General features: G+C 38.7%; 1 protein-coding gene across 2 annotated transcripts; it reads right to left on the reverse strand.

Annotated features, from left to right (window-relative positions):
• Positions 1 to 3353: 3353 nt before the first annotated feature.
• LOC306876737 (plasma membrane ascorbate-dependent reductase CYBRD1-like) lies at positions 3354 to 20970 on the reverse strand. Of its 2 annotated transcripts, XM_079428106.1 has the most exons (5): positions 20648 to 20970; positions 19888 to 20096; positions 12860 to 13014; positions 12430 to 12714; positions 3354 to 3469 (listed from the first exon to the last, which is right to left on the reverse strand). In XM_079428106.1, exons 1-4 carry the CDS (start codon positions 20832 to 20834, stop codon positions 12447 to 12449), a joined length of 819 nt encoding a protein of 272 aa, XP_079284232.1. In that variant the 5' UTR covers positions 20835 to 20970; the 3' UTR covers positions 3354 to 3469; positions 12430 to 12446. The 2 variants fall into 2 exon arrangements, with proteins under 2 accessions (XP_079284232.1, XP_079284231.1); XM_079428105.1 differs by lacking the exon at positions 3354 to 3469 and having other exon boundaries at positions 10095 to 12714.
• Positions 20971 to 20989: the final 19 nt, after the last annotated feature.

Below are 20989 nucleotides of genomic sequence, written 5' to 3' on the forward strand. Positions count from 1 at the left end.
ACATTCACTACGGAACTCGGATGAAAGTTAAACTGAAACTCTGTAACAACTCAAATAAGATATGGCTTAATTTATCTCTGTAGATTCAATACAGTGATTTGCATTAAACTGTTCGCCCTCACACCACAAATAAAAGAAAATCATATATGGAAATATTACCTGTGGAAGCTCTTTGATCCCAGGCCACTTGTTTGTAAGGATTAAGTTTCATTCATTCATTTATTTGATCGCTTGCATCATTGTTCGGCATCTCATATAGCAAGGAATCTTCAACTTGGTTCATTATTTATTTGCATAGCATCCACAATACACACGGGCTCTGGACACTTCCGTCAAGCCGCCTTTCAAAATAAAAATCTATATCGGTTAAATAACTTAAAGAGTGCAAAGTATCGTTCCAAGATATAATAAACACAACTAATATTAAGAAAGGACAGAATTAAATAATGTAAGAATAGTATATAAATCCTGGAAACTAATTCTAAAAACTGAGGGTTATTTACACTCCCACCAATCATGAGTGACTATAAATTTCAAACTTCAGTCACAAATGATTTCTAAAGTAAAATAGCAATGTTTAAGGCAAGATGTAAAAGTAAAACTGAAACATATTCTACTATGAACTGCTTAAATCAAAGGATATCATTAAGCTCAGGCTGCCGGCCTCCAGCAGCAGGACCAGCTTCTGCAGTGGACGCTCGACTACTGATGGTTTGTTCAGACGTTTACCATCCTTCCCCAGATTTCTGTCTCCAAAACGTATCTTCACTATTCTCACCAAACAATTTTTGTCAACAACAGTCTTGATAACTTCTGCCAAGCCCCACTCATTCCTGGGCAGATCGTCTGCCTTCTCCAAGACTATATCTCCAGCTTGCATATTCCTTCTTGGTGTAAACCAGCAATGTCTTGTCGCAATGTTAGACACATACTTCTTGCGCCAACGTCAAGTCAAGTCACCTTTATTTATATAGCACTTTTAACAATGTAAATTGTGTCAAAGCAACTGCACAATATCAAAAAAGGAAAATAGTGTCAATCATGTAAAATGAAAAGATTAAAAAAATCAAATGATCCGTCGGACCTGAGTAGGTATCAGTCTTTGCTTTCATCTTTCTCTACTGAAGTCCACACTGCCAAATCTTCACTTTTCCACAACAAGATCAACAGCGCTCCAGACATGCATAATCTCTTCAGAACATTTAATTCTATCCTCTGTCCCCCTCCTCCACCTCCCACCATTTCAATAACCGCTGACGACTTTGCCTCTTTTTTCACAGACAAAACTAGAACAATCAGTAACCAGTTCTCAACTCCACAGGACCTCCAATCAACCACATCCACTGCTCTAACTCCCATCTTCTCCTTCTGTCCCCTCACCGAGTCAGAAGTATCCAAACTTCTCCTCTCCAGCCATCCTACAACATGTCCTCTCGACCCAATCCCCTCACACCTTCTCCAAACAATCTCTCCCATACTCTTACTGGCACTCACACACATTATCAACACATCTCTCCTCACAGGCATCTTCCCCACAGCATTCAAGCAGGCTCGGGTAACCCCATTGATCCAAAAAACCTACATTAAACACTTCTCTTTTAGAAAACTACAGACCTGTCTCCCTCCTTCCATTCGTAGGGAAAACACTCGAACGAGTTGTCTTCAACCAGCTCTCACGGTTTCTTTCACAGTACAACAAACTGGATGCTAAACAGTCAGGTTTCAGGAGTGGCCATTCAACAGAGACTGCGCTACTCTCAGTCACTGAAGCATCACTGGGTCCCATCATACATGCACATGGCTTCTGCTATCACTGCTACGCCGATGACACACAGCTCTATCTCTCTTTTCAACCAGATGACCCAACGGTAGCTGCACAAATCTCAGGCTGCCTGGCAGACATCTCGGCATGGATGAAAGAACATCACCTACAGCTCAACCTGGCAAAGACAGAGCTTCTTGTCTTCCCTGCCACTCCGACTCTATAGCATGACTTCACGATTCAGTTAGGCTCATCAATGATTACCCCATCAACTTCGGTCAGAAATCTTGGTGTAATCTTTGATGACCAGCTGACCTTCAAAGAGCACATTGCAAAGACTGCTCGATCCTGCAGGTTTGCACTACACAACATCAGAAAGATCAGGCCCTTTCTGACAAAACATGCTGCACAACTTCTTGTCCAGGCCCTTGTCGTTTCTAGACTGGACTACTGCAATGCTCTTCTGGCTGGTCTGCCATCAAACACAATCAAACCTCTACAAATGATTCAGAATGCAGCAGCACGACTGATCTTCAATGAGCCCAAAAGAGCGCATGTTACACCTCTCTTCATCTCCTTGCAATGGCTACCAGTGGCAGCTCGCAGCAAGTTCAAGACACTGATGCTTGCATACAGAACGACCACAGGCTCAGCACCCTACTTCCACTCACTTTTACAAACCTACATCCCCTCCAGAAGTCTGAGATCTGCTAGTAAGCGACGCCTTGTGGTACCATCACAGAGTGGCTCAAAATCACTCTCCAGAACATTCTCGTTCACCATTCCTGGCTGGTGGAATAATCTTCCCACCCCTATTCGAAATGCTGGATCCCTGTCAATCTTCAAGCAACAACTGAAAACTCATCTCTTTCGGCAGTACTTGACTTCATCCTAAACTCAAAAAAAAAGTTAATCCCTCTATCTTTCTCTCCCTCCCTTACTAGCTTGTACTTATTTGAACAATGACTGAGACTTGGTGTTACGAGCACTTCCTCTGTCTGATTGCCTCTTCAAGATGAATCGCTTTTTGTATTCCCCAATTGTAAGTCGCTTTGGATAAAAGCGTCTGCCAAATGACTAAATGTAAAAAAAGATTTTCAGTTAAAGGCATTTCATTATTGAATTCAGTGATGTCATCATCCAGCTCAGTTCAGTTTAAATAGTGTCTTTGCAATCAGGTCGACAATATCGCTGGAAATGAAGTGTCCCCAACTGAGCAAGCCAGAGGCAACAGCGGCAAGGAACCAAAACTCCATCGGTGACAGAATGGAGAAAAATACCTTGGGAGAAACCAGGCTCAGTCGGGGGGCCAGTTCTCCTCTGGCCAAACGAACCAGCAGTTCAATTCCAACTGCAGCAAAGTCAGATTTTAAGGGCTCAACTGGTTCCAGTGGTCTTTCCCAATGGCTGTCTAAGTGGCGGGGTCCTCACTGGGGATCTGTCTCTGGCGCTCATCTCGGTGTCCTAGTCTCCGCTGACGTTCAGGGCTGTAGAGGTTGTCTCTGGGTGCTGATCCACCATCTGATCTGGATACGGACTGAATCTGGTGACTGCAGTGACCATCTGGGCTGGATACAGACCGGATCAGGTGGCTACGGTGACTGGGGATATGTCCCCGGGGCTCATCCAGGTGTCCGGCCACCGCCGACGATCAGGGCCACATACATCATCTCCTGGCGCCGATCCACCATCTGATCCAGACATGGACTGAGAAACAGAATAGAAACAGACAAATATTAGCGTAGATGCCATTCTTCTTTTGATGTAACGAGTACATCATGTGTTATGGCAGTGTTCCCGGTTCCGGTTGATCTAATTAATGCAGCCTAACAATCCTTTAACGGATTTGAATAATAGAAGTGTATTAGTGTGTTATGTGTAAGCCAGGTTAAAGAAATGTGTCTTTAATCTAGATTTAAACTGACAGAGTGTGTCTGCCTCCCGAACAGTATTAGGTAGATTGTTCCAGAGTTTGGGTGCTAAATAGGAAAAGGATCTGCCGCTCGTAGTCGATTTTGATATTCTAGGTATTATCAAATGGCCAGAGTTTTGAGAACGCAGCAGATGTGGAGGACTATAATGTGACAAGAGCTCGCTCAAGTACTGAGGAGCTAAGCCATTCAGGGCTTTATAAGTAATTAACAAGATTTTAAAATCTATACGATGTTTGATAGGGAGCCAATGCAGTGTTGACAGAACCGGGCTAATATGGCCGTACTTCCTGGTTCTAGTAAGAACTCTAGCTGCTGCATTTTGGACCAACTGTAATTTGTTGATCAAGCGTGCAGAACAACCACCCAATAAAGCATTACAATAGTCTAACCTTGAGGTCATAAACGCATGAATTAGTATTTCTGCATTTGACGTTGAGAGCATAGGTCGTAATTTTGATATGTTTTTGAGATGGAAAAACGCAGTTTTACAGATGCTAGAAACATGGCTTTCAAATGAAAGATTGCTATCAAACAGCACACCTAGGTTCCTAACTGATGAAGAAGAAATGACAGAGCATGCCGTCAAGTGTTAGATAGTGTTCTAGGTTATTATATGTGGGGTTTTTAGGTCTGATAATTAACACCTCTGTTTTTTCTGAATTTAGCAGTAAGAAGTTACTCGTCATCCAGTTTTTCATATTATATTATTTGAGGCAAATAATAATAAATAAAAAAAACATGCCCCAAACACTGCACAACTTTAGAGAAAATGTACTAATGGAGTGATATTGCATGGATTAAAAAGCAATTAAAAATGAACTTTATTGTCTACTGATATTAAAATTGTGGGTTACATGTTCATCACCTTTTTCAAACCTGACCTGATTAGTTTACATCCCTGATAATACAAATAACTTAGTTTTAATTGCAAAGTTTTAATTTCTATATTAGTCTAATATAGAAGCTTTGTATACAGAAGGTTTGTATGCTCTAAACATGTATTTGTAACTGTATATTTTGTATAAATAAATAAATTATGACAATGTGATGTGTGTTTAATAAATTATTACTAATGTATCTATTATTAAGTATGTGAGATTTTTAAAACAAGCAGGAAATCAACATTGTTTTGATGCCACGAAAAACATAGATTCTATGCTGATTCTATGTCAGTTTGCAATCTGGGTGGTCTCTGACCAGCTTAAACCAGCCAAGACCAGATAAAACCAGCCAAGACCAGCTAAGACCAGCCAGTCTGACCAGCTAAAACCAGCCAACCCGACCAGCTGAAACCAGCTAAAAATGTGGTCAAAACCCCTCTAAAACCAGCCTGATAAACCAGCTATGACCAGGCTGGGAGGCCAGCTAAAACCGGTCAGTTTTTTTCATAGACCGAGAGATTTACATTCAAAGTAGTAGTTTTGAAAACTCCGCCTACTTTGCTCTGGCCAGCATAGCGCAAATCGCTTTGTATCTGAAGGGCTACGCTGAACTCGGCGGCCAGCGCAGCGCATGCCACGTCCTGTGTGAAAGGTCCATGAGGCTGAGACTACTATATACCATACAACCACAAATTAAACATGGTTTTGCTACACTAACCATATTTTAACCAAGGTAATTGTAGTAAAACTGTGGTTATACAAATGATAGTAAATACAACAAAAAAACTACACTTACTACATTTTTAATGTAACAAAACCATGGTTAACTTTTGTAAGGGAAGTTAAATTAATAGAATACTAGACTATTAGATGTTAAAACTTATATTCTGTACTTGTTTCTGTTTGCAGATCTTTAGAATTGTCATTCTTAATTATACTCACTCTGACACAACTCACTAAAGACTAAATATCAGTCTGGGAGAAGCCAAAATAAGCATTGTGAAGCTTTATTTATATTTATAATAATTGTTTATATTTCAATTGTGTTCAGGGCAGTTCGTGAAGACAAAGATGTGACAAACTCTGGACAGAAGTTAGTTCCAGTTCCACCTGCCACACCAGACTCTTTGCTGTATATCGATGCCCTTTTGTGTGTTCTTTTCATTATTGTGCATGCAGATACTATTCAGGTACGCAAACGTTGAAAATACGTCCACAATGACTACATCTGAAATAAAATTTGTAACCTTCTAGAGAAGTTATGTGGACATCAATATTTTACAAAATATACAAGCGTGGGATGGGATCGGGACATGTGAGCGTGCTAGTTAGCCAGTTTGTGTTAATGGCTCTCATATAATTTCAGGCATATGCAAAGAGCACGCTTAAGCAGAACTGCCAGCGCGGGACTATTTAATGGACGTTTTGCATTCTTCTTTCATGTTGTCGAACTGTGGTAAGTGATTTACTTTGAAAGTCTTGCAATATGTAAAGAAATTTTAAATTTTCATGTAATTGTCATGTTTGAAGTGTCCATTAAATTAGTCCCAAAATGTCCACATCTCCTTCTGAGGGTGTTCACTAACAATAACAATGTCAATAATTCCAGATGTACTTGTTATATCATAAGAAGTAAGGCATATGCTAATATTAGTCTGTCTCATTTTTATTCTGAGGTCACCGTAGCCACTAGGATCCGGTCTGTATCCAGACCAGATGGTGAATTAGCACCTAGAGAGGACCTCGACAACCCTGGATGTTAGTGGAGACCATGTCAACTAGATGAGCCCTAGAGACAGATTCCCTGTGAAGACTGAGTAAACTAGACCGCCATCGGCACAAAACCTCAGCAAAGACCACGATGAACCACAACATGGGCCAGTTGCATAAACATAGCCACTATGTTAAGACTGTGTCTTAAGAACTAGTTTGACCACCTAATAGTTAGTCAAGAAGTAATCAGACTTATTTTTGTATTCAAATTAGACCATTCTCTCTTTTTATAACTGACTTTTATGACAGTTTTATGACATTTATAACTAACATTTATGACCAGTCTTAGCCCCAAAAAAAAATTAGGTGACAAATTTTTTAAGACTTGTCTAAGTGGTTTATGCAACCAGCCCCATGTTGGTTCCTCTGGCAAGAGGAGAACTGGCCCCTCGATTGTGCCTGGTTTCTCCCAAGGTTTTTTCTCCATTTCTGTTGCCTTTGCCTTGCTTAGTTGGGGACACTTAATTTTTGGGAATATTATTGACTTGATTTCACAGACACTATCTGAGTAGAACTGAACTAAGCTGGATGATGATGACATCACTGAATCAACAATGAACTGACTTTACTGAAATATTGACTGTTTACTTTTGTTCTCTTTTTAGAGCTGCTTTACATCAGAACTGAATTTTATTTGCATTATCAACACACTATTTTCCTGTCTAGCAATGTAAAGCTGCTTTGACAATCTTTATTGTATAAAGCACTACATAGAAATAAATGTGAGTTGACTTGGTTTGACAATTCTTGATACCTGTCAATCATCTCAGCATTTAAATGATAATTTTGCTACCGTTTTTGCTTGGACATGTTAAACATATCTAATCAATTTGGGTAATATATTTTAATTTTGCAAAATTAAAATATGTTTTTAATTTGCATATTAAAACTAGTGTAGAAAATGGCTAATTTAAATTATATAATTGAATTTTCATTTTGCATTAAATGTTGCACATATGTATGGGGAAATGTCAATTTAAATACAGAAATACATAGCCATTTTACATATTGCATTGCCATTTTGCATATTACATTTCAAATTGAATTTAGCTACACATCTGCTTCCATAGTATTAACTTGTTAGTTTTAAGTTGATTCACACTTTTAAGTAATCACAATTGAATAAAGTTAGTCCAACTTAAAATAAAAAGTGACCACAACACATTTTCTTTTGTTTCAATAACTTTTATTTGTCAAAAATTTCAGAATCGTCGTTCACTTAAATTATTTTTTACAATACGCATGAAGTTTATTTAATTTTAAGGCAACGGGTTTCCTCACTTTTTTTAAGTTATGTCAACTGATTGCATTTTACAGTGTAGGCAACAGCAGCTTGTAAGTGAATTTAAAAATCTAGTTTGCAAACTACTGTTCATTAGCCTATACGTGTATATATCTTAGCCTCAATGTTAGCTGAACAATGTTCTGGATGTCAGTAAGTGCCCAGACGAGCCATTGACAACTATGTATAACACAACACAACACTGAAACGATCAGACCTCTGCTGTCTGGGACTGGAAGATATTTTTGAGGGAACGGTATACAGTTTAAAGGCATTAAATCTGAATATGGAAAGTATTAAAGCATTAATAATACAGTATCTCACAGAAGTGAGTACATCCCTCACATTTTTGTAAATATTTTATTATATCTTTTCATGTGACAACACTGAAGAAATTACACTTTGCTACAATGTAAAGTAGTGAGTGTACAGCTTGTATAACAGTGTAAATTTGCTGTCCCCTCAAAATAACTCAACACACAGCCATTAATGTCTAAACCGCTGGCCACAAAAGTGAGTACACCCTAAGTGAAAATGACCAAATTGGGCCCAATTAGACATTTTCGTTCCCCGGTGTCATGTGATGGGGAGCAGGTGTGTTAAATTTGGTGTTATCGCTCTCACTCTCTCATACTGGTCACTGGAAATTCAACATGGCACATCATGGCAAAGAACTCTCTTAGGATTTGAAAAAAAGAATTGTTGCTCTACATAAAGATGGCGTAGGCAATAAGAAGATTGCCAAACCCTGAAACTGAGCGGTTTAACAGAACAGGTTCCACTCAGAACAGGTCTCCACATGGTCGACCAAAGAAGTTGAGTGCACGTATTCAGCATCATATCCAGAGGTTGTGTTTGGGAAATAGATGTATGAGTGCTGCAGAGGTTGAAGGGGTCAGGGGTCAGCCTGTCAGTGCTCAGACCATACACAACTGCATCAAATTGGTCTGCATGGCTGTCGTCCTAGAAGGAAGCCTCTTCTAAAGATGATGCACAAGGAAGCCAGCAAATAGTTTGCTGAAGACAAGCAGACTAAGGACATGGATTACTGGAACCATGTCCTGTGGTCTGATGAGACCAAGATAAACTTATTTGGTTCAGATGGTGTCAAGCGTGTGTGATGGCAACCAGGTGAGGAGTACAAAGACAATTGTGTCTTGCCAACAGTCAAGCATGGTGGTGGGAGTGTCATGGTCTGGGGCTGCACGAGTGCTGCCGGCACTGGGGAGCTACAGTTCATTGAGAGAACCATGAATGCCAACATGTACTGTGACATACTGAAGCAGAGACTGGGCCGCAGGGCAGTATTCCAACATGATAACGACCCCAAACACACCTCCAAGACAACCACTGCCTTTCTAAATAAGCTGAGGGTAAAGGTGATGGACTGGCCAAGCATGTCTCCAGACCTAAACCCTATTAAGCATCTGTGGGGCATCCTCAAACGGAAGGTGGAGGAGTGCAAGGTCTCTAACATCCACCAGCTCCGTGATGTCGTCATGGAGGAGTGGAAGAGGACTCCAGAGGAAGAGGAACCTGTGAAGCTCTGGTGAACTCCATACCCAAGAGGGTTAAGGCAGCGCTGCAAAATAATGGTGGCCACACAAAATATTGACACTTTGGGCCCAATTTGGACATTTGTACTCAATTTTGTGGCCAGCGGTTTAGACATTAATGGCTGTGTGTTGAGTAATTTTGAGGGGACAGCAAATTTACACTGTTATACAAGCTGTACACTCACTGCTTTACATTGTAGCAAAGTGTCATTTCTTCAATGTTGTCACATGAAAAGGTATAATAAAATATTTACAAAAATGTGAGGGGTGTACTCACTTCTGTGAGATACTGTATATATATATATATATATAGGGTGCGATTTGTGAAAAAATTGTAGGTGGGGATACTTTTTAAAACTTTTAGTAGGCGTATAAAACGCTAAGGCGGAGGTTGACCCAACTACACTGTTTTTAATACAACGGAAAGTGTTTTAACGTGATCACAGTTTAATTAAAAAAAATTATTGTAAATCAGGCCTATTAATTGTAATCATTTCATTTCCACGATTATTCAAACAACGAATAAATTATATAGCGAAAGAACACAGGGACTTCAAAGCACATATCGCGAATCATTTGATTTAGATCGGAACGTCGGAGCAGGTGGATAAAAAATAATTCAGCAGAGGCAGGGATGCATAGATCAGAGGGGGGGAAATCCCCCCATCCCCTCCTACAAATCGCACCCTGTATATATATAAAAAACATGAAGTAATACACTCCCCCAAAAAATCTTTGGTTTAACATTGATCCTCCCTTTTCCTATCGCCCCGTTCGATGTAATACATTTTTATTTTAAAAACTACATTTCAACAAAATGATACTATATACCACAGGACTGTCACTGAAGCATTTATCATAAAGTTTGCTAATAAAGTTAGTTCATATTTCATATTCTTTTAATTTCCGCCTAGGCTTTAAGCGGATCAAAGAGGACATTAGCAAAATGTTTTGTACATATTTACCTGGTCAATCATCCAACCATTCTTTTGGCGTTCTAAAGTAGGTACAAAACAATTGTTCCCTTTCGATACTCCACTCGTACTGCGTCTTGCTAAAGACGCTATGGGAAAAATACCTTTTTTCCCATAGCGAAAAAAGGTCCTGAACTGAAACCTTATTCAGTCACGCAGTGTAACTGCACGGCAATCAGTTCGTGCAATGTATTAAAGATGGACCAATGGCTCGGCAGCGATGCTGCACGAACCTATGGCTGCAAAGCCCGCCAAAATTGCCGGGGCCATCTGGCTATATAAGCGCCCACTTCGCCACAGGATTCAGATTTCTTCTCCTTCAGCGACGACAATGTTCTTTGTTGATCTCCGCTGACTGAAGAGCCTGCTCGCCGTTGACACACCTCGCAGTGGAACGCGATCTCCTGCTCGGCTGATTGGCCGCTTTTCCAAACTGCCTTCAGCAAAGCACAGCAGTGATCCTGCTTCCCCTGCTGCCATCCGACAAGCAATATTAGAGCATCCCATGCGGAATCTGCGCTCACAGAGATGGAATGTTCTCATTGTGAGAATATGAGTCTCGCCTTTCCGAAAGCGAGTCCGCCCCACGCGCCCTCCCGTATTCAGAGGATCATAGCGTTCGGATGCGAGCGAGTTTACGTCAGCTCAGGCCCCGTGTACCTCGCTCTCTCCACACAGAGAGGTTTCTCACATCCTCTTCACCCAGCCTGACCAGCGTCCCTCTGCCATCGCGAGCAATCTGTTCTCATTTGGGGGAGTGACGATGAGCTGCTGGATGACAGCATGTCATTAGCAGCCACGGACGCTGAGGAGCTGTCGGGCTAGCCTAGATGTCGGGCTAGCCGGATTATAACCTAGATGTCCCTGCCTTACAGGCGAGGGTTCTTTCTGTATAATGGGCACGTTCCTGCTTCTGCAGTACCATTTTGAGTGGAAGTTTGGATATAACATGTTCAAACCCATCAGAAGATCTAATTGTATGCTCTCGGCCCCATGGGTGCTGAGGCTGTGCAAGTCTTTTTGAACGATCACCCAAAGTCGGGTGTAACCTCTGTAAGCTTAATCCACTGCCTAGGTGTTTGCTGTTCTTGTTCCCTTGGACCCTGAGACGTCAAGGACAAGATTACACATGTGGTTGTTCCTCTACCTTAGCACAGCGTGATTGCACTGTGTTCCCATAGCGTCTTTAGCAAGATGCAGCACGAGTGAAGTATCGAAAGGGAATGTACTCGGTTACGAACATAACCTCGGTTCCCTGAGATACGAGAACGAGTACTGCGTTGCTAGCCATGCCAGGTAGCTGCACGACTCAGTCATCGCTTCAGTCGAAGCAACCTGAATCCTGTGACGAAGCGGCTGCATATATTGCCAGATGGTCCCGCCCATTCTGGCGGGGTTTGGCGGGCTTCGCAGCCATAGGTTCATGCAGCATCGCTGCCGAGCCATTGGTTCGTCTTTAATACACTGCACGAACCGATGGCCGCGCAGTTACACTGCGTGATTGAATAAGGCTTCAGTTCAGGAGAAAAAAGGACTTTTTCCCATAGCATCTTTAGCAAGACGCAGTACTTGTTCCCGTATCTCAGGGAACCAAGGTTACGTTCGTAACCGAGTACGTTTTATTGTATGAGGTTAACCTAACATTGCCATTTCATAAGAAAAAAAACAATCCACAAATATGCTAAAATATTTAATGATCTTGAGCATTTCATACAAAAATCATCCGTCAAATTATAAATAATTTTGTCAGATCTTGGTTTTGATAAGTTCCAACAGATATACAAAATGTTATAGTAAGTTTTACTTGTTTTTATGTCCCTAATAGCATATTGCTATCATAACAAAACTGAAAACATTTAAATACAATCTTGTGTATTTAAAAAGTGTTTAAAAAGTGTTTATCACAAAAGTGTTTAAAATTAACAAACTGATTAATCAGGAGTAATATAAACACTTTATGACTGTAATAATGCAGTATAATGTCACTAAACTTACAGTGTGTTAAATGTTATAATAGTGCAAATACTTTAAAATATCTAAAAAAATTAAAATAAAAACAGCAAGGAGGGACATATATAACATATATGACAATAATACAGCGCAAATACAGCTGTCAGTTTAAAATGCCCTTGACAGCAGAAATTTCAGCATTGACATACCTAGGCAATACCTAGTGTGAAGTTGTTTTGAATAACTTTCAAAATAACAAACAGTTTGGAATGAAGCTTCTGTTTTCTTTGAGATTAAATGAACTAAAATCCACAAACTTGTTTCAAAACTGTGTTTATCCAGACTCTTCTGCTTTTCCGTTGCGTCTGCGTGTCTCGAGGCTGGATTCTTGGTCTGTTCTTGAGGTCATGGCAGTGCCCACTTTGATGTCTTCTGGGCTTGAGCTGTTATTGCTCACGGTTTGTGCAATTTCTTCTTTTGGCCTCTTCCAAGAGGGGCGAGTAGCAATCCAGAGAACAAGACCGCCAAATGCAACAATGAGCAACCCAAGAACATTTACCAACATGGCTTCCGGTGGAGAGTCTTTATAAGCAGGGCTCTTACTGTAAGACATTAGAAACAACATTAAGAATCTCCTCTACTAAGTGCAAATTTGCTTTGACTTTCAAAGCGCACATGACAGAAACTGATTACATGTCCAAGACTCGGTGCATTTGTATGGTTTGTGTTATCTGAAGCTGAACTTACAGGCTAAATATGAGTTTCTCTGTGATGCCCATGAGAGCTGTGGCTATTCCAGTGGTGAAGATGAACAGGCCGCTGTAGATGTGTACAGGCATAAGAGCAGCACGCACATACGCTGGAGTTGCAGGAATCAGATAGACGGCAATGCCCATAACTATCTAATAAATAATGAGAGAGAACAACACATCACACCTGAAGGGCTCTAACATACTGTAAATGTAACAAATTTTAATAAAAAAAATATCAGGGGTAGACAATAAGGGAAATTTGCCACTGGCCCTCCGGGCCAGTGTCTTTTGAAGTTCACTGGCCCAGGTCAAAGCGTCGGGTATTGATCCCAATAATCACGAAAAAGAACAGTTTGCTTGAACAACATGAATAACATTAATTTTTTTTAAGGTAGGTTTAGTGCAAAGTGCAGCAAAACTGTGCAAAAACATGAAACAAGTGCAAATAAACCTATTGCATAGGATTCATTCTCCGTAGTCACACAGCAATTCATTATATTATGTTCATACCATAGGTTTCATACACGTTAACTTTTCTCTAACTTACTTGTCTGCATATGTGGGCATTGATCTGCAGAGCTCACAGTAAACCTCTTTTTTTCTTGATCGTAGCCCAGCTAGGGGTGGGCGATATGGGGAAAAATATCATATCACGATTTTTTTTTAGAAATATCACGATTCACGATTTTATCACGATTCTTTGTCATGTTGGTTTTACAAGCTGTCTGAGCATTACAGCCAAACTAGAAAGACAAAGCCTTTCAAGGTAACAAAAAACAAAAAAAAAGACATGGCAGATATTTAGGTCAAAGTGGGCGAAGATAAAAATCTTTGTCATCATTCTATCTTTCTTATTAAAAAATAAGAACAAAGATACACATTACAAATACACATAATATACAAATAAAACAAACTTCTTCATTTTCAGGTACAATAGGTGTATTTAGCAGAGCATTCAATGAAATTGAATGAACAAATATAAAAATAAAACTCTACATAGACTGATTCCTAAAGCAACTGTATTAAAGTTTTTCAGTCAAGAATAGAGTGATTTTTCTCTTTGTGTTTTGTTGTTTTGTTAACGTTAAATGAATAGTTCCCCCACAAATTAATATTCTGTCATCTGTCTGTCAATTCTGTCATAATGTTTTATTTTTATACCATCATTTACTCAAAAGTTGTTTTAAACCTGAATGAGTTTCTTTCTTCTGCTGAACATAAATGCTATTTTGAAGAAGGTGGAAAACCAATCAGTTGCTGGTCCTCAGTCACTTCCATAGGATTTTTCTTTCATATCAAAGTCAATGTGGACCAGCAACTGTTTGGTTACCCTCATTCTTCAAAATATCTTCTTTTGGGTTCAGCACAAGAAATTAATAGAGGTTTGGGACAACATGTGAGTGAGTAAATGATGACAGAAATTAAATTTTAGGGTGAACTATCCCTTTAATGACAAGCGGCAGCATGTTTAGTGTCCTGTCCCTTTAAGAGCTGCACGCATCTAATATACAGGCACGCATCCATTTCTCTCTTAACTATTCACTTTCATTTTAGAGATAACCAACTGAGTCTGTATGTAAACCTTGTGTGTTTTGACAGTATTAGCGCAGAAGATAAGTTAGTTGAGTAATCAGGCGCTGTTAGACAGGCTTTTTAGCGCGCGTGCTTCAGGTGTATGAGCGCACGTCAGACCAGCGCGTGAATTAAACATTTAACCAGCAAGGCTTGTGTGCAAATAATGTACTTTTGCGATCGCGAATAAGTGCAGTGTCCTGTCAGAGTAACTCTACTGCTGTATGTCGTGTTGTACAGTATATAGAGACCGCGGCGCCAGAACTGTATTTGACATAATGTGTGCGCTGTAGCACGATACTACCATATTTCTTCAAAAGCAGATCGTGGAGACATTTTTATCGCACACCCCTAAGCCCAGCCAATTCCAGCGGTCTCGCCACTGGGGCTGAAACTTTCTCTGCCTTTTCTTTTCTTATTCCCTTTCGCTTTCCCTCAATTCCTCTGGTGATTTTCTCTTCCTTGCCTTCTCTTTTTTACCCGGTGTTTGGCCGGGTGATGGGGGTTTCAGAAACATGTAGCCTAGCTTAATAGTAGCTATAGGTAGGTGCTGAGCAGCAGTGTGCAGTTTGCGCGCGTAACCGCGGGAGCGAGCATAAACCCGCTGCATCTGTAAGGCTGTCGGGATCACGTAACCTGCTAGCGGTGGTTACCGAGACGATTTAACAGAAATCAAAACACAGAACCACAGGTAATTAATGTGAAATTAGACTTTTTTTTTAATCGAGGCATTATTTTTACTGGCCCCACCGGGCTAGTGGTTGGAGCGATCTGGTGGCCCTGACGGTTTTAAAAGGTTTTAAAAGTACGTCCGGGCCACCGGGCCAATTATATTGTCGACCCCAGCATATATTATATGTTTTTAAAGAAGTCTCTTATGCTCAAAGTTATTTGATAAAAAACTGTAATATTATGAAAAATTACTGCAATTTAAAATAATGGTTTACTATTTTAAAATACTTTTGTAGGATATCAGAGCGAATCAGACAATTTAAAAATCGATAAGATTGGTGTTAGAACCACCAAAAGAGTAAATTCCACAAAGAGGCGCCGGAACAAGACAACATCATAAATCTGGCCACGATACCCTGGTGCCATGAGTCTGGAGCAAGCCTAACCAACAAGCCTCTTTCACAGCGCAGCTTAAAACATTAACATAAAAAAGGAACACTTATTGATAATTCCAACTCAGGAAGGAGATTGTCAAATTTGGGGCAAGTAACTAAGATTAATGGTCAAAGAGATGCACAGCATGACTGTCACATGTAAACCCATGATAGAAATCATGTGCTTCCTCTGATTGGTTTCCCCCACCTAGAAGACAAAGACCAGACTGAAATTCCTTCTTAACGCCTTTTTACCTTTTTCTTCTACACAGAACTACAGAGAGACTGTCTTTTCCATATGCACCTAAAAAAAGGACTTATGAGCAACTAATCATTTCTATGCATAACTCCATATTATGTATGTAACACACACACTTGACTATCATATTCTAATCACTCATTGTGTATGTCTTTTTTAGTGTGTGACAATTCTAGCTTGAAACGCTTCTTCCAATCAATACTTTGTCAAATGTATCATATTCTGGTTATAGCGGGAAAGTTCGGACCATGTGGCTGACCAGATAACATGTTGATTTATGGATTGGGAGGAGAAACAGAGCAACACCCCGAGCTAAGATAATATCTAATTGGTCAAGACACCATTATGGGATGTGTCCAAAAACCAAGTTTAAAACTCAGGACACCATCAAACACTCTCTTTTTTGCACTTTGGCTTTTCTTGCCTTTTGCCACCGCGTTTTGACGCTGCATTTTAGCGCTCTTTGAGCGCGCTCTGGCTTACATGCCAGCTGCTACCAAACCATGATGAAAAGAAAAACCACCTAGTCTTGTTACATCCTTTTATTCTTTTACTTTAGTTTCTTTTCTTTCCGTTGAGTTTCGTATTCTAAGTGTGCCGCAAAGTCCAGTTCGACTGCACCCGCTTCAAACTTCAACTAGGAACTGACTCCGAAACCATTCGTCAGCCAACGGCCAACCATTGGCTTCCCAAGACTTCACTACGAACGACCACTGAACTTTCAGCCAATCAGCAACCTTGGGAAAACAAAAGTGAATCCCATAACAAAAAGGCAATGCAAGTACAAACTCCAGATTCTTGCTGAGCTGATGCGTTTAATATAAAATTTAGACTCATTGAGAAACTCAATGCGAAGGGTTAAGTGATTGATGCTTGTTCAGGTCTATGCAATTGCACATATTGCTATAAACTAGGGATTTCACATTTTCATTCTGTTAAACTGTTAAACAGTGTGTGCACTTGCTTGGCCATTTGTAGTTGATAAACAGGAAAGTGGGTCCAGCTGAATTGAAATGATCATTTGTTGGTTTGGTATAATAAAGGTTATTATACCGCGGCAGCGGTCGCGGCAGTCGTCGTGTGAAGCCCTCTTAGTGTGAAGACCAAAGAGTGTAAAGACCATCGACTCTACCGTGCGACTCCACCGGGCAGGGACACCGGCAAGGGATAGTAGTAGCTTTTTATTAAATTTTTTCATTGATATGTTTATTATTGAAATGTTGTTGTTATATGCATGTGTTAATTTTATTTAATTTCTTTATTTTCTTAAATATGTGGGTAGATAGTATTTATAGAGTTGTAACTTTTTAGTTTTAGTTACTTTTTCTTATTTGTAAGTCGCTTTGGACAAAAGCGTCTGCTAAATGACAAAAGTAAAAAAGTAAAGAGTGTAAAGACCATCGACTCTACCGTGCGACTCCACCGGGCAGGGACACCGGCAAGGGATAGTAGTAGCTTTTTATTTAATTTTTTCATTGATATGTTTATTATTGAAATGTTGTTGTTATATGCATGTGTTAATTTTATTTAATTTCTTTATTTTCTTAAATATGTGGGTAGATAGTATTTATAGAGTTGTAACTTTTTAGTTTTAGTTACTTTTTCTTATTTGTAAGTCGCTTTGGACAAAAGCGTCTGCTAAATGACAAAAGTAAAGTAAAGTAAAGTAAACTCATCCTTTCCTCACATTCTTTCTGCAACTTGTGTGAATATGTGAATGTGTTCATGTGTTAGATTAGTTTACACATCTTAGATTTATCCAATAAAGCCTAATCTATATTGAAAAGAGAAGTATCTTGTGTTTTGTTAATGTCTTAAACTGCCAATCTTGTTACTGTGATATTTAATAGTGTTGTCACTATATTTTGGATTTTAATATCCAGTGCAACACCGACTCAGTGATCAGCCGTAAACAGTGATTCTGTTCAAATTCCCTATGAAATCATAAATGATTCCCTTTGAGCTAAATTGACCTGATTCCCTTACATTTTAAAACATCATTTATTCCTGTGATGCCAAGCTGAATTTTCAGCATCATTACTCCAGTCTTCATTGTCACATGATCCTTCAGAAATCATTCTAATATGCTGATTTACCGGTATATTAAATTTTGGAAACATTTTTGCAGCTTTATATTTTGTTCGGAACTTGAGAAACTTTTTCAGGAATCTTTGAAAAATAATGTAAAAAACAACAGCATTTATTTATAAAAAAAAGCAAACAAACAAAAAAACTTTTGTAATAATATACACTACCGTTCAAATATTTGGAGTCAGTCATTTTTTTATTTTATTGTTTGAAAATAAATAAATATTTTTTTTTTTTTCAGCAAGGATGTGTTAAATTAAATTAATATTAAATTGTTAGATAAGATTTATATTTTGAATAAATGTTTTTTTTTTTTTTTACTTTTTATTCATTAATGAATCCTGAAAAAAGTATCAGAGGTTCCCAAAAAATATTAAGCAGCAAAAAATGTTTCCAACATTGATTATAAATCAGCATATTAGAATGATTTCTGAAGAATCATGTGACACTGAACACTGAGGACTAGAGTAATGGATGAAGAAAATTCAACTTTGCATCACATGAATAAATTATATTTTACAGTATATTAAAACAGATAAAAACAACATTATTTTAAACTGTAATAATATTTCACAAGATTACTGTTCTTTCTGTATTTTTGATGAAACAAACGCAGCCTTGATGAGCATAAGAAACGTCTTTAAAAAACCTTACTGATCTCAAACTTTTGAACAGCAGTTTATAAGCATACATACAAACACACAAACACACTCTACTGTTCAAAGGTTTGGAATAATTAACATTTTTAAAATGTTTCCGTATGTTCTAATAAGCTGATTTGCCCAGTAGCCCCTCACTGCAGAACAAAGATCCAGGGGGCGGGGTTGGATCCACACCTAGGGGGTGGAGATGGTAGGTTTAGGGGTGGAGATGGTTGGGCTTAGGGATCAGGGGGTGGAGATGGGTAAGTTTAGGTATATGTAAGGGGGGAGGAGTTGGATCTAGATCCAACCACACCCTCTGGATCTTATGTTCTGCAGTGAGGACCATCTTGATTTGCTGCTCAAGAATTAATAAATACTTACTTTTGAACAAGAGCGTATTCAACTGATCAAAAGCGACAGTATATATATGAGATAAAAGATTTATTTAAAAAAATATATAAATTCTGCTCATTGAACTTCCTATTCAAAGAATCCTGAAATGTACGTACCATCAAGGTTTCCACAAAGATCTTAATATAGCAAAAACTGTTTTCAACATTGATAATAATAATAATACAAAACATTATTGAAGATAACTGAGCAACAATAATAATTGATAAAACCTGAGCAGCAAATCAGCATATTACAATGATTTCTACATGTGATGCTGAAGGGTAACTGCTGCTAAAATTTTATTTTGCCATCACAGAATGCCATAGTTTAATTTAAAAATGTATATTTAAGAAATACATCTTTAAATATATTAAAATAGAAAACAGATCATTTAAATTATAACAGATAATAATTAATAATATTTCACAATATTACTGTTTTTGTAAAAAAAATTACAATTGATTTAAAAAAATGCAGCCTTCGTGAGCATAAAAGACTTATTTAAAAAAAACTTAATTATTCCAGTAATTTGACTAGTGTATACACTGAAAAAAATTATACCATTTTTTTTTTAAGGTAAGTGGTTGCAAACAATTTATTTTAGCTACATTAAAAAAATAAAATAAAAAAGTTGAAAGTTAGTCAACTAAAACTGTTTATTTAAATGTAGCTAAAATAAATTGATTGCAACCACTTACCTTAATTTTTTTTTTAGCAAATTCAATAAATATTTTTTTTCAGTGATAGGGTAGATAATGGATATCATTTAAAAACGTATCTCAAATACACTGTAACAGCATGTATTATTACCATTTGCTAGTCAGAAAGAGAGTGGGAAATGCTCTGGACTAAATTAAATTGGGTAATTATTGTGGTGTAAGTGGACTGAATATGGCAAACGTGTAGGATAATGGCTCCCTTTGGTTGAAGTGGCAGATGTAGTGTGTCTGTGAAAGCTTACCTGTGCAGGGTAGAGTATGACAGCAGCCAGGCCAATCCAGCTGTGCAGACTGTACATATTGGGAATGTTCTTTGCATTGTGGAAATCAAACACAGCCACCACAGAAATGACAGCCACGATGAAGGCGAGAACATTCAGCCCTGCGTGGATAAGCTTCATCATCTGCTTGCTGCACTTCCAGGTCCATGGCAGCCTGTACACTACAATTGCTGAGGAAAAAAATAAATAAATTAAATATTTTTTTTTTTTTACAATACAATCTAGATTAATTATTTAATAGTAAATAAATAAAACCTGGGAGACAAAAAAAAAAAAAAAAAAATCAGCCAATGAATGGTAATTTTTTTTTTTTAAATTAATTAAACTCCTAGGCTGTAATATTGTTATGTCACTGCTTTCTAGGTAGGCAGCTCAGCACGGTTTGATACACGGCCATCTTTAACTCAAACTGTGTCCGAAAAGTCTCGCTTCATTTTTTAAACACGTAATAGACTAAATTGTTACGAGAAGTCGAAAATATAACATTACTTTCCATTTTAAGTTAAATTACGAGCTTTCTCACAACAAATTTTGGTGATAAATTTATTGCATAACTAAAATGATTACTTTATTTCTTTTTGGAGATTAACACTGTATATGACTAGCACAGGACTAACAAGTCCCCAACACGTGAGCATGACTTAGTTTAAATCGTGATTAAAGACTCAGGAATGCGAAACCTCTGGTTGCTGAATGAAATGTAAACATTCAAGCTCCTCACCGATTCCCTGAAGAAAAATAAACCCGATCACCATTAATAGCGGGTGCCAGTTAAACTCAGCGGCTCCTCCGTCCCAGCCGAGCCCCTCTCTGTAATGCAAAACCCACGTTAAAACAAACGCGATCGACACAATCCCGAGCGCCAATGCCAGAATGAAGAAAATGAGAAACTGCTTGTAGTTCTCCATTCTCGTAGTCAGCTGTAAACTCCTCTGACAACAGCAAAGCAACTACACAAGACACGTCGGATGGGGGCTGGGTCACTTCTGCACTTTCTCACCCAAACAAGAGGCGCTGTCTTAAACCCTAATATTCAGCCTATCTGGGCAGCATTGCTAGGAGG

The sequence above is a fragment of the Barbus barbus genome (assembly GCF_936440315.1).
Source record: "Barbus barbus genome assembly, chromosome: 11".
In the NCBI taxonomy this organism is placed as follows: domain Eukaryota; kingdom Metazoa; phylum Chordata; class Actinopteri; order Cypriniformes; family Cyprinidae; genus Barbus; species Barbus barbus.